This window comes from Puma concolor, chromosome F2 (assembly GCF_028749965.1).
Source record: "Puma concolor isolate L17-30 chromosome F2, mPumCon1.1.hap2, whole genome shotgun sequence".
Taxonomy (NCBI): domain Eukaryota; kingdom Metazoa; phylum Chordata; class Mammalia; order Carnivora; family Felidae; genus Puma; species Puma concolor.
The window spans coordinates 45780631-45793418 of record NC_141684.1 but is presented as its reverse complement, the minus strand read 5'-3'; the positions used below and the strand labels follow the sequence as shown (position 1 = coordinate 45793418).

Genomic DNA, 12788 nt, shown 5'->3' with positions numbered 1-12788 from the left:
TAGTTCTGAAACAAATTACTAATCTGGCTGCTTACCTTGCGTCCTTACTGTCTCTACTGAAGTTTACATCACCATTGATTCTTACTCTAACTACTGCAGTGACCTCTAATGTGTCTTCTCATCTGATGGCACACCTCTCCACTCCATTCTACCCACTGGTAACCACATCAAAGTTTCTAATAAGACAGTGGCTCCTCTTGGGGTAAATTCAGATATCATTGCCATGGTTTTTGTGGTTTTTCATGATACTGACTCTCTGTGTCTAACTCTCTGGCTTCTCCATCTTCCCACTCAGTATGTTGTCTTTTCTCCAAGCTTTATTGATGCATTGTTGACAATTTAAGATTATATGTGTTTAAAGTATACAACTTGATAATTCGATATACATATGTGTTGTGAAATATTCGGTACAATAAAGCTACTGAACATACTCATCACCTCACATAATTACTCTTTTTTTTATGGTAAAAACACTCAACATCTGCAGTCTTAGAAAATTTCAAGTATGCAATACAGTATCGTTAACTGTAGTCATGTTGTGCATTAGATCTGATTTTTTCTTTTCAGGTCCCAACCTATATTGTTTCTTGCCTCCTAGCTTTGTAGTTGGCATTTCCTCTACCTGGAATACGCTTCCCCTTTACAGATATTTCCCCCTTAACCCCTATTTTTCATTTGTATCTCAGCTGAAATGTCATACAGTTTGGGAAGCCTTCCCTGTACACTTACATCTGGGTTAGCTTTCTTTTCTACATGGTCCCCCGTCATCCTGTGTCCCCTAGAATTGCCCTTATCATGTGGTATTTAGCTGTTTATTTGCTATAACATCCATCATAATTACAAAATCCTTAAGGGCTTGCCTACCTATATTCTTAGCGTAAAACAGTGTGGGAACTTAGTAGGATCTAAGTAAAAACTCATGAGAGAATGGATGAAAGTGCTATACCAGTAAATGCCAAATCTGTGTTAAAAACTCAAGAGTTTCTTTGTTCTAAGACTGCTGTAAGCAATTGCACTCTGCTACCTCCATCTCAAAAATTAATGGAATGTAGAGTATAAGACCAGAATACTTCATTTTTTTAAATTTATTATTTTAGAGAAAAAAAGAGTGTGTGAGTAGGGGATGGGGGAGAGGGTGTGGGACAGGCGGGGGGGGGGGGGAAGAGAGAGAGACAGAGAGGAGAGAGAGAGAGGAGAGAGAATCGTAAGCAGTCTTTACAGTCAGCACAGAGCCTGAAGTGGAGCTTGATCCCGCAACCCTGGCATCATGACCTAAGCTAAAATCAAGAGTTGAACCACTCAACCAAGCCACCCAGGCACCCCAAGACCAGAATACTTTAAAAATAAAACAGAGAGGGGTCAGCTGTGCTCAGGACAAACTCAGGCAAAGCATGCAATTCAAATAGAAAAAGCTGAAAAACCTGTACCCTTTGGTGGTAAATGTTAAAAGATTTATTATCATAGTATATCATATATCACAAGATTTGGCTAGTCTGTGAGCCAAACCAGTATAAATCAAAGTTTCATTGTGTTCCATTTCAAAAGAAAAGAGCAGGAAAATTGAAGATGAAAACAGATATTTTAATAAAATATTAAAATTGTTTGGTTAATGCAGAACACACTAGACAGGGGTATTTTGTCTCCTTTTCCTTCAAAAAACTAATGTAGGGGCACCTGGGTGGCTCAGTTGGTTAAGCATCCGACTCTTGGTTTCAGCTCAGGTCATGATCTCATGGTTCATGGGTTCGAGCCCCGCATAGGGGTCTGTGCTGATGGCATGGCGCCTGCTGGGATTCTTTCTCTCTCCCTCTCTCTGCCCCTCCTCTGCGCTCTCTCTCTCTCTCTCTCTCTCTCTTTCTCTCTCAAAAAACTAAACTTTAAAAGAAGCTGTAATACTTTTGTCTGACATTAAGGCATTAGTCTACAAATATTCCAAAGTAACTCTTTCCAATTCCTTATTTAAAAGTATGGCAGCTTGAATTTAAGACTTCCAGGAGTCTTGAACGTGGTAAAAACTGGCTTTCAAAATATAGTTTCCATCCTTCAAGTCAGGACTGTAATTGAGTGACTGCTTTTTCTTATAATATTTTTTCTAATAAGAATTACAAAGCAAAAAGGTTTTTAGCCCTCATAGAATCATCAGAGCACTTGTTGTTCAGTGCTTTCATTTGATAGTGTTTACATTATCACTGGAACTTCCCTACTTATGGTGATTATAAAGCAGTATTATAGAGGCTTACCCTGTCCATAGGGTGCTCAGGCAGCTTAAGTTTTCTAATAGCCTGGTTCAGCCCACCTGAGAACCATCAAATACTCACCAAGGAAAACATATTCCACTATGAATATGTATGTATTAAATTTGTTACAAATTTCCATGGTAGAGTTGGAAATAGTGGGTTGGTTTCTGTCTTTCTTCCTCCCTCCCCCTTCCTTCCTTCCTTCCTTCCTTCCTTCCTTCCTTCCTTCCTTCCTTCCTTCCGTCCTTCCTTCTGTCCTTCCTTCCTTCCTTCCTTCCGTCTGTCCTTCTGTCCTTCCTTCCTTCCTTCCTTCCTTCCTTCCTTCCTTCCTTCCTTCCCCTTTCTTACCTTTCTTGCCTTTCTTTCACATATACCTAGATGTGGTTTGTGTCCAGTTCCCCAACCTGGTGACATATTTTTTGTCAAAATAAGGAGATACACAGTAGAGATACTATTCTACCATCTAGTGTGGAATGTACATCAGGTTACATGGAACCAAAGTTTAAAATAGTCATTTGAGACAATGACACTAAAACAGCCCATCCAAAAGCATAAATACAAAAGTGGACAATACAATACAAAATATAAAATTGATGAGCCTCGTGGATTCAACTTTATCTTACGATGGATTGCTTCAGTGTTTGAATGACTGAGCTAGACTGAGGTAGGCTGGTCCAGCGGGCCTCTAGGAGTGAGGAACTCATTCTGTGAATTATGCAGATCAGGTTTTTTGTGATCTCTCATGCTATTTCTGCCCAGTTTGCTATCGCCGAGAATTAACCAGAAGATTGGTTTAATTCACTTATTAAGTTAAACAGTAAAATGATACGCAATTTTAAAACTCTCAAGGGTCTTTAAATTTATATTTTGCAAATAAGGATTTTTGAAAGTGGATCTGAGAAAGAAGGTCATTCAGTGATTAAGTCTGTTGTGTCCTTTATTTTAAGTGTTACTGTGGGGAAGAGTCTCACAGGTCACGAAAAATCCTGATTCCTTCGCTGCCTCACCCCTCCATGCCCTCTCTGAGATTCGGATTCTCTAGTAGGGCCCAGGAATCCACATTTTAACTGAATTAAAATGGTCTGTGGGCCATCTTTAGAGGAAAAAATAAGCTCAGCGGGTCTTGAAGGTCCAATCCTACTAAATCTTATCATCTTTTTCTCAAAGACAAACTCCACTTTGTTCAGTATAGTGTTGGTAGGACCACACGGCAGGAGTTTTGTGACCCTGAGTTCCTCCTCCTTAGTCCGCTGCTGTCTCTTTGTAAAGGGAGAGGATCGTTCCATCACGTAAGTCATCTGGCAGCTTCCTGAAATAACTAGCAAACCAGCTTCTTGCACAGAAGGAAGGATGCTTTCCTTTTCGTTCATGTCCATTCACTCCCTTACATTCTGTGCTGCTGTATCATGTAGAGATCTTTTACTTTCATCTGTTATTAATGTGTTTCTTCCATCTCTGCTTATCCAGATTTACCTGTTATTGAAAGTCACGTGCAAAAGTTACTAACACTGCTCGTGCCCCCAAATGAAAGATCTTGTATTGCCCCGACTCCCATACATTCCAAAGTATATCTCTTATTGCACTTAACTGTGTTTTACTGTGTAACATATTTACGCTTATGCCTTCGCCTCTTATCTCTTTTTATTAGACTCCCTGATTTGATTGTCATTTACTTTTGTATCCCACAATAAGTAAAATGTGTTTGTGTTTAAACGTGTTCATTTGTTTGAATCATAAAGGAATGAACACAGTTTGTTGGATTGCAATAACAATTCTGGAATCTACATGATTATTTAATCAGTATTCACTTGGGGCGCCTGGGTGGCTCAGTCAGTTAAGCGTCCGACTTCAGCTCGGGTCACGATCTCGCGGTCCGTGAGTTCGAGCCCCGCGTCGGGCCCTGGGCTGATGGCTCGGAGCTGGAGCCTGCTTCCGATTCTGTGTCTCCCTCTCTCTCTGCCCCTCCCCCGTTCATGCTCTGTCTCTCTCTGTCTCAAAAATAAATAAAACATTAAAAAAAATTTTTTTTTAAATAATCAGTATTCACTTATTAAACATCTGTTTATTCTGTAACCTGCTAGGTCCTATAGATAAAGACAGAACATCTGAATAATGACTCTGTATTAGGCTTTTATTTGGTTGTGCGGATATATTTTTGGTATATTTAGTTAAATTGCTTGTTAAATGTAAAAATAAATGAACCCAAACATACTTAAAACCATGAAGACTTATTTCATCAGGGAGTAAATGTCTGAAGTCCATGTACTATAAAAATGTATTAAATTATTTTTCTTTTTAACACCTTCAATTATTCTTTCTTTTTTATTTTTTAAAGTTCTTTTTGCCATTTATTCATTTCTGAGAGACAGAGAGGCAGATTGTGAGTAGGGAAGAGGCAGAGAGAGAGGGAGACACAGAATCCAAAGCAGGCTCCAGGCTCTGAGCTGTCAGCACACAGCCCAACGCGGGGCTCGAACTCACAAACCGTGAGATCATGACCTGAGCCGAAGTCGGATACTCAACCAACTGAGCCACCCAGGCGCCCCTCCCTCTTTTTAAATAAATGTGTGTACATGCACAAATAAACCAGCATAAGCATTTGAGCCAAGATTTTAAAATTAAACGACAAAACAATATACAAAGTTGAAATGATTTGCTTAACTTCTGTGTGTTCTTACCGTTTCAGATGATGGAAAATTGTCCTTTGAAGAATTCAAAGCGTATTTTGCAGATGGTGTTCTGAGTGGAGAAGAATTACATGAGCTTTTCCATACCATTGATACACATAATACCAAGTAAGGAACTTTTTATCATTGGATTCTGTAAGTGATGTAGAGAAGGTGTGAACAAGTATGTACTGATGCAGGAGAGAGTGAGGAAATATGTAAAGGCACATTTTGTAATGTTTACTTCTGTATGTTGACTCTGTTTTGAAGTTTATTTATTTTGAGAGGGAGATAGAGAGTACACTTGCGTGAGTGCACACACGAGTGCACACATGCCCGGGGAGGGGCAGAAAGAGAGAGAGAATCTCAAGCCTCCTCTGAGCTGTCAGCACACAGCTAGCTGGATGTAGTCTGGGTCTGAAGAACCAACCAGGAACCGAAGGGTGAGATCAAGATAGTGACCTTCACGGAAATCAAGAGTTGGTTGCTTAACTGACTAAGCCACCCAGACACCGCTCTGTGTGTTTACTTTTCAGATATCCCCTCTTTAGTAATGGAAATACTCTGAAAAACTGAGCACTGAATTGCAAAACAGTGATCATCTGTAGGGAGCCCAATTAAAGTAGCTTTAGGGTGTGCAGAATGTAAAACAAAAGCAAAGATTAGAGATAATTCTAAGTGTGTCATTAATAAGAAAGTAGAATTTTACCTTCTTTCTAGTTTCATCTCAGTTAGCTTCATCTAAAACTTGTCCTGAGGCCATTCTTTTTTTTTTTTTTTTTTTTTTTTCTGAGGCCATTCTTATATTAGCTTAGTGAAATGTGGAACTGCAGCGATTTTCTGGACAATTCAGATGTGCTTAACTCCAAACCACTGTCACCTGAGACATGCAGGTAATAGAGGACACAGAATTTTTTGCTGAATAATCAATGTATACAGTGATCTCTTTTATTTATCTTACATATGTAGGTCCTTCCTTTTCATTAGTATAGCATTTATAAAGTTTCTATTTATATTCTTACTATACTAATGAGGGATTTAGGATATAGAACAACAGACACGTGCTGTTTGATTCGGGTAATTGATCCAAATCACATTATTTGTAACAGTCGTGATTACAGAATTCTAATGTGGAAAATGCGTCATTTCAGCCATGCCTGGAGACCCATCAGTGTGTTTCCTATTTGAACAATCACTGTCTTGCTTTAGGCAAAGTGTCGAGATGGTTCCAGGCAGTGAGCCAGCTTGCCAAGAAAATGCTCTTGGGCAACATCGAGGCATAGACTTTTTTCTGTGGCGAACTAATAAGAAAAATTAAAAGATTAAATTCACTTTCGTCAAGCAGTGGAAAATTTTTTAAATACTCAGTCTGTAAGTTTCTTCTGTTGGAATTTCAAATTCCCTATGAAACAGCTTCATTAGCTGATAACTGTGTCAGAAGTTTCATTCTGTTCAACAAATCTAAGTCCCTAGTGGGTGTGGGTTGGTATAACATGGAACCCGCTTATAGTTTGTGAAACAATAGACCCACTAACAAGTCATTTTTATATGATACCATAGCCACTGTGACTGCGGTATGTACAGGACACTGTGGGATAACACAGTGGGGCAGGGAATTTTAGCCTAGTTTGATAAACTCTAGGAATGTTCCTAGGATTAGGTAGCCAGGAGCTGAGTCTTTATGGGAGAGCAGAAACTAATTAGGTAAAGAATGGAATGAGGGAGTATTCCAACTAGAGGAAAAAGCATAAGAAAGGATCTGAAAGTATAAGGTGGATGGGAGTAACAAGTATTCATGTTATCAGCATCATCAATTGTAAGGCTGAGAGCGGGAGGAGAAAAATCTGGAAAGGGAGGAATGGGCCAGGCAAGAAGGGGTGTGCGCTCTGAGACGCAAAAGTGCTTCGAGTTTAAACTGCAGGCCAGGAAATGCCCTTAAAGTACTTAAGCCAGGGAGCAACATCTTTGTAGGTTATTGTGGTTCTCCTGAAGGACAGAGCTAAGTGGGGGGGGGGGGTGGGGGGGGGGGGCGAAGGTGGAGAAAGGTCACGAATGTTAGCCCAATTCTTAAATTGCTGCTAAGGAATAATGTTTATGCATGGAAGGAAGGAAGCCATGTGAACCATTCTGAGAACTAATACCTGAGTGAAAGAAACAGCAGAGGCTCCCTTTATGGCTCAGATGTTGGAGGTTAAGATGCTAATACTCCATTATGTATGTTGATTACTTATTCCTCCTTATACTTGCTATTAAGGTTTGAACAATATCCAGGTTTGGAACAATTATTGAGAGTCATAATAGCAATCTTAAGTGTCGCAGAGGATTTTCAAAACACATTTATTCATATTGATGAAAACTGAAGTTTTCAGTAAACCTTATTGGCCTGATTTTGCTATTTTATTTATATATTTATTAGTTGAAATTACTTGGCATAGCCTTAAGATTACATTAATTGCTAAAGAATTATATGCAATGATTTATACAGTAAGTCCAATGGAGTAATTATTACCACCAGTTGCTTTCATAGATGCATTAGTAAAAACACTTAAGTGTTTTCTGGTAACTGTTTTCTGATAATGGTGGTCAACCTAATCTGGAGCTAAAATATGTTAGAGACTTCAGAATTGTATTCATGAAATTCCTTAAAAAAAAAAAAAAAAAAAGAATGTCAGTGTCAGGCTTTGATCTTTTAAGGAGATTGATTCAAACATTGACACAGAAATTTCAGAGCTATATTTCAAGCGAGTGATAACTTTTGTCTTTGCATGATCCAAGATTCAATTATTTTAGTGATTGTACTATATGCCATATTTTTTTCCTCTTCCACATGACTTCTAATAAAATATGTTCTTGTATGCTCAGCATCACCAACCATCCTAATTTGATCAAGGGTACAGCTTGGCCTGAAGGAGCCAATTTATACATAGGCTAGACAATGTCATTCGGACTCACCGTCTCATGTTTATGGTGAACCGTCAGATTCAGATACAATGAGCGTCTGCTGCTAAGGCCCCTAGCGGTGCCTGGTTCCTGCCCCTCCTGATGTCTGGTAGTTTAACTTCATCTTGGAGTCTATTAAATCACGATCCACTTAATATACTGCATTTTCTTGAGCTTATTTGAGTAAGATTCTCTTTCTTGCAAAAGTATATGCTAACACAGTATTACCTCCACTCATTTCTGCCATCTCTGGAAACTTTTCTCTTTGCTATAAATATTATATTTGCCGTGTTTTAAATAATTTTTTTAATGCTTATTTAGGGGAGATAGAGTGGGGGAGGGGCAGAGAGAGAGGGAGACACAGAATCTGAAGGAGGCTCCAGGCTCTGAGCTGTCAGCACAGAGCCCGACGCGGGGCTTGAACCCACAACGCACAGGATCACGACCTGGGCCGAAGTCAGACACTCAACCAACTGAGCCACCCGGGTGCCCCTATATTTGCTGTGTTTTAAAAGTGCCATGTCCACTCTGAAAATATTTGGAAATAAGGAAGGAAAATATTGAGAACATGTCTTGCTACTGAATTCTCCTCTTTTTTTCTCATGAAGAACAGTCTCAAAATATTGTGCTCCTAAAACATTGCTCGATCATGAACAGCGGATATTACTTAGAAATGTCATTGTAACAGTGCCTGTAGTACCACATCATTAAGATATTTTAAATATCAAAAATAAGTACATTATTCCTTGTAAAAGGACATAAAAAACCTATCAGGTAAACCTAGAGATTCTCAGATACCATGTGTTTATAGGTAGCTTTTCAGTGAACAAACCACACACATACAGCTGTGCACTGATTACAGAAGGTTTGGACAAGTTCAAAATATATATATGGCCCTCTCCACATACATTTAGGGAGCAATCTTAATTTACAAATTAAGCTTCCTGGTTTTTTTTCCCTTCCTCTTGTCCATTCATTTCTTTGCTCTCTTATTTTAAAAAATCAGTATGTTCATTGGAGAAATTATGTTTCGCGGATTCCACTGCAGCTTTAAGTGTGCCCTGCGGCCTTTTGGGTCTTTTCAGTCAGATTTCCTCCCCCGGAAACAAGGAGACTGTAACCAACAAATACAAAAACAAAGACACACGGTCTCCTAAGAACTTACACATTTGAGATACTGCAAAGATTTCTATACATGGATATTACCAAGATTGTAAATATCTATAGTTCTGAATCACAGAGAATTTCTTTTTTAGTGTATTTTCAAAATGAAACCATCAACACACATCCCTTTATGTTAAAGTGTTTAGGGAGCTCTGGTCACTTTTCCGGCCTGCACAGTTGCAAGCTTAAGCTCAAAATTCGGTACAGTCTCATTCTAATGAGAGTTCCATGAATCATCCTAATTGTTTGATTAGAATTTTAATAATGAATGATTTGCCAGCAATTACATTCCTAATCTACACGTCCTGAAGATTTCACTCAGAGCAGAGACTAGAAATGAAAAGAACCTGAATGACAGTAGGAAAAATTTGAAGACATCAGAAGTCTAAATTTCCATCACCTTTATCCAAAAATTAATTTTAACATTGATATTTTCCATTATGTTTGGATATTTAGAAAATTTTTGTGAGTTTTTTTCTTGAGTAGTGTTGTTGAGTGTAGAACACAAATCCAGCTTTTCCTATGCATGATCCTTGGGATATATGGCATAGCAAAGAAAAAGAAGGTCAAAATGTAAGTTTTTGTCAACAGGGCAAATATTGTTGAAATTTTTAACTTTCTCAAACTTTAAGCGAAGTGCACACAATCTGATATTCCAAAACATTCTGAAGAATATTATAGCCACCTTATTAAGCCTTTCATGATTTCACAGACTTTTGTCAACCCTCATTTTAACTGTCTTCTTTCGGGTCAAATATGCCTAATCTTTCTTCCTTTTTTAAAAAAGAAAAAGAATTGTTAATCTCTCATTTTAATTAGCCTTATTACATCTTTTCCGGCTCCATTAAAAGGTTTTGGACACATGTTTTTCTCAAATTTGCAAAAGTTACTAGTAAAGTATCTAGTAAAGAATACATAAACCCGTAATATTTAAGTTTGGCAAAAGACAATATTAGCAAAAGCTAAATCTACAGCTTTGATAATTTAAAAATTGAAACCATCATATCAGAGAACAGAAATAGGTAGAAGGAAGATCATTAGGTCAAGAGGAAACTTCCGTGGTTCATCAGAAGTGCTCTTACTCATCAGAAAGCCAGCTTGTCTACATTTTTCAGTCAGAGGAATGCATGAATAAATTAACATAATTCCCTGTGGTGTTAACCATAGCACAGGCGGGGGAAAGATCCCCTAGAGATCAAAAATGATTCTTTCAGAGTACTGCACTTTGGAGTTCCAGATTGTTAAGATAGGCCAAATGGTAGACCAGATGGGAGTTTTGCTCTTAGGTCAGAGAGTGAACACACAGAAAAGCTTCCCAGGGCCTGCAGATGGGGGTTGGGGGGCGGGTTTAACTAGAAATGGACAACTGCTGGCTTCAGGTCGAGTATTCCTCATTCCAGGCTAAGATGATTTTTTTCAGTGCCAATTACTGGGATTTCACCCAATACTTGTTAAATCACTGAAGCACACCAAAGTGACAGAAATATCACCACCTACTAAAAGAGCATAGTCCGTCTTGAGCTAGCTCTGAAAGCTTAAAAAACTCTTTCCTAAACGAAACTGAAAATTTCTCTCTCAACTTCACTTATTTTTCTTAGTTTTGTTCCTTGGGGACATGCAGAATACAAAGATGTTATGACAAGTCTTTCTAATATTTGAAGACAGTTTTATGCACCAATGATGAGATAAAATCCCATAATAATTGGAGAGCAATGATATCAAAGGGTTTGTTCCAGATGGTGGAATTTGGTTCCTTCCGAAACAGAAGGTTGTTCATCTTGTATTTGTGCGTGACAGCACAATGCTAACTTGATGAGTTGGTTGATGCAGCCACTTTCTCCCTTGAGTTATTCATCACATGCTTAAGTAGACACATATTGTGGGCACAAGGAAAAGAAGGCAGTGTCAGCACCCAAGGAATAAGCAGTGGGTTGGTCTGCAGAGTATGTGGCACAGCTTGTACCGCACTATGACTGGAAAGTTCCCAGCATTTCCATAGTGGGCAAGAGAGATCTTCCTATTAAAATAACCAGTCCCATCTTTACTGGAACTGAAGACTCAGAAGGCAGCACCCAGACCTAAGTGCCTGGGGAATGGGGGAGATCACAATCGCAGGTGCTAAGCTAAGCAAGTACAGGAAAGAAATCAGAAAAGAGCAAAAGTGGTGTAGCTGTATGTCAAGATGTCAAGCGAGTGAAGAGAAAATCAAATTCCAGAGTATAATGGGTAAGACAGAGTGGGCAGACTGGGTGTCCGGAGTTGAGTTTTAGCAATATAGACTGGGCAAAGGAGCTCTGGCCAGAGAGTGTTCCAGGTATTCCAACACGGCCCAAACTGACCAGAGAACAAACTAGCAGAGAACACAGAGCATTTCCTTCGGCTCCATGATAAAGACTTAGCTGTAAGACCTAGGCTGTGGGCTGACCTCTGTCGAGGCATTCAGTAACCTCCCTGGCATAAACAGAGAAAGGCCAGCAGATGTATGCTGTTTCCCAGAGAGAGGCAGGAGTTATCTGTTAGCTATGGCCGATGATTTTAGTTTAGAATGCTTATATGCCAAATGAGTCACAGAGTCAGAGGAACTGTGATGCTAAGAAGGGAGAGAAGAACTTTCTTTATGGATTTTCCTCAACTTCTCCTAAGCTCTACTTGGCTGAAGTCACACTGGGGCAGAAGAGAATATAGTAGGCAGGACTTCACCGGTTGTGAGTGACAGAAACATAAATTAAGCTGACCTGAAAAATAATCATCCGACTCCTGTAGCTGAAAAGTCCAGAGATGGGCCTTACGTGTGCTGGAGCTAGTACTCGCAACAGTGGTGCGAGCAATCAGTCTTCCATCAACTCCCACCTCTTCTTTTCTCTGTGTTGGCTGTTCTTTTGAACAGATCCTCTTGCTGAGATGTCAAGAAGAGACTAGAAGCTCTAGGTTCATATTGCCACCAACTTGGCAAACTCTCAGAGGTTGCTATGCTTTCCCAGTAGTCCCAGCAAAATTCTGATCTTGAACTATGTTAGCTTCACTTGGGTCTCGTGCACATCCCTGAAAAATAACCATTGTTTCCGGGAAAACACGATGTGGAAGAGAATTGGGACGGTATTTTCAGAATAGTGCTGGGCAGGCAGAACTTGTAGATCACCTGCCTACTCAGTCCCAAAGACTTTCCTCTCCCCTCTCATATTTTGGAGGAATATAATCCACTTCCCTAAAAGGACGAGAGGCTGGGCGCAGTTTGAACTCCAGAGAGTTTCTACTGAGTGTGGGGTCATTCAGGGAAATCTGAAGCTCTCTACAATGGAAAGGAATGAAGCCAGGGGGAGGTCTGTTAACAAGCGTGCTGGTCCAGGGTTCTAGTTGCCTACATCTGCTCCCTTCCTGACCATTTGACGTGTCTCCCCCCAGTGTCCCTGTGTTCCCACACTCTAGAATATTACTAGAATCACGCATGCAATGCCGTGTCTTCACTCCTTGTGGTCCTGCCAATTCCTCTGTCTCTTCAGGGACTTCCAAAACTTAGGCGGACTTTGTGGGTGACACCTGTTCTTTATTCCTTTAGTCCTTCTCCATAGTTATCCACCAGTTCTCACATATTGTGTTGTCCTTACTTCTTAAGAATTTAAAAATCGGAACTATGAACATGGCTAAAAGAAACGTTTTCTGACTATATTATTTAGAGGCACACTTTGTGCCTCATTATCAGGGACCAAAAACTGAAGTCTTACAATCTTACTAGACCTATCTTTCCAGTTATTGGTTCCATTTGGCCATTAGCACCTACCTG

General features: G+C 39.6%; 1 protein-coding gene and 2 long non-coding RNA genes across 5 annotated transcripts in view; 1 reads left to right on the top strand and 2 right to left on the bottom strand.

The window, feature by feature from the left end:
* The window catches only part of NECAB1 (N-terminal EF-hand calcium binding protein 1), a 194402-nt gene that overhangs the window by 32387 nt on the left and 149227 nt on the right, over positions 1 to 12788 (top strand). For both annotated transcript variants that reach the window (XM_086695896.1, XM_086695895.1), the window contains exon 3: positions 4924 to 5032. In XM_086695896.1, coding sequence (XP_086552022.1) covers positions 4924 to 5032 — 109 coding nt within the window. The remainder of the gene's footprint in view (positions 1 to 4923; positions 5033 to 12788) is intronic.
* Positions 3159 to 5301, bottom strand: LOC147572001 (uncharacterized). Its single transcript, XR_015246954.1, has 2 exons — positions 4916 to 5301; positions 3159 to 3710 (listed from the first exon to the last, which is right to left on the bottom strand). It is a non-coding gene; the product is annotated as an uncharacterized LOC147572001 (long non-coding RNA).
* The window catches only part of LOC147572000 (uncharacterized), a 40943-nt gene continuing 33820 nt past the window's right edge, over positions 5666 to 12788 (bottom strand). For both annotated transcript variants that reach the window (XR_015246953.1, XR_015246952.1), the window contains exon 4: positions 5666 to 5783. This is a non-coding gene — a long non-coding RNA (uncharacterized LOC147572000). The remainder of the gene's footprint in view (positions 5784 to 12788) is intronic.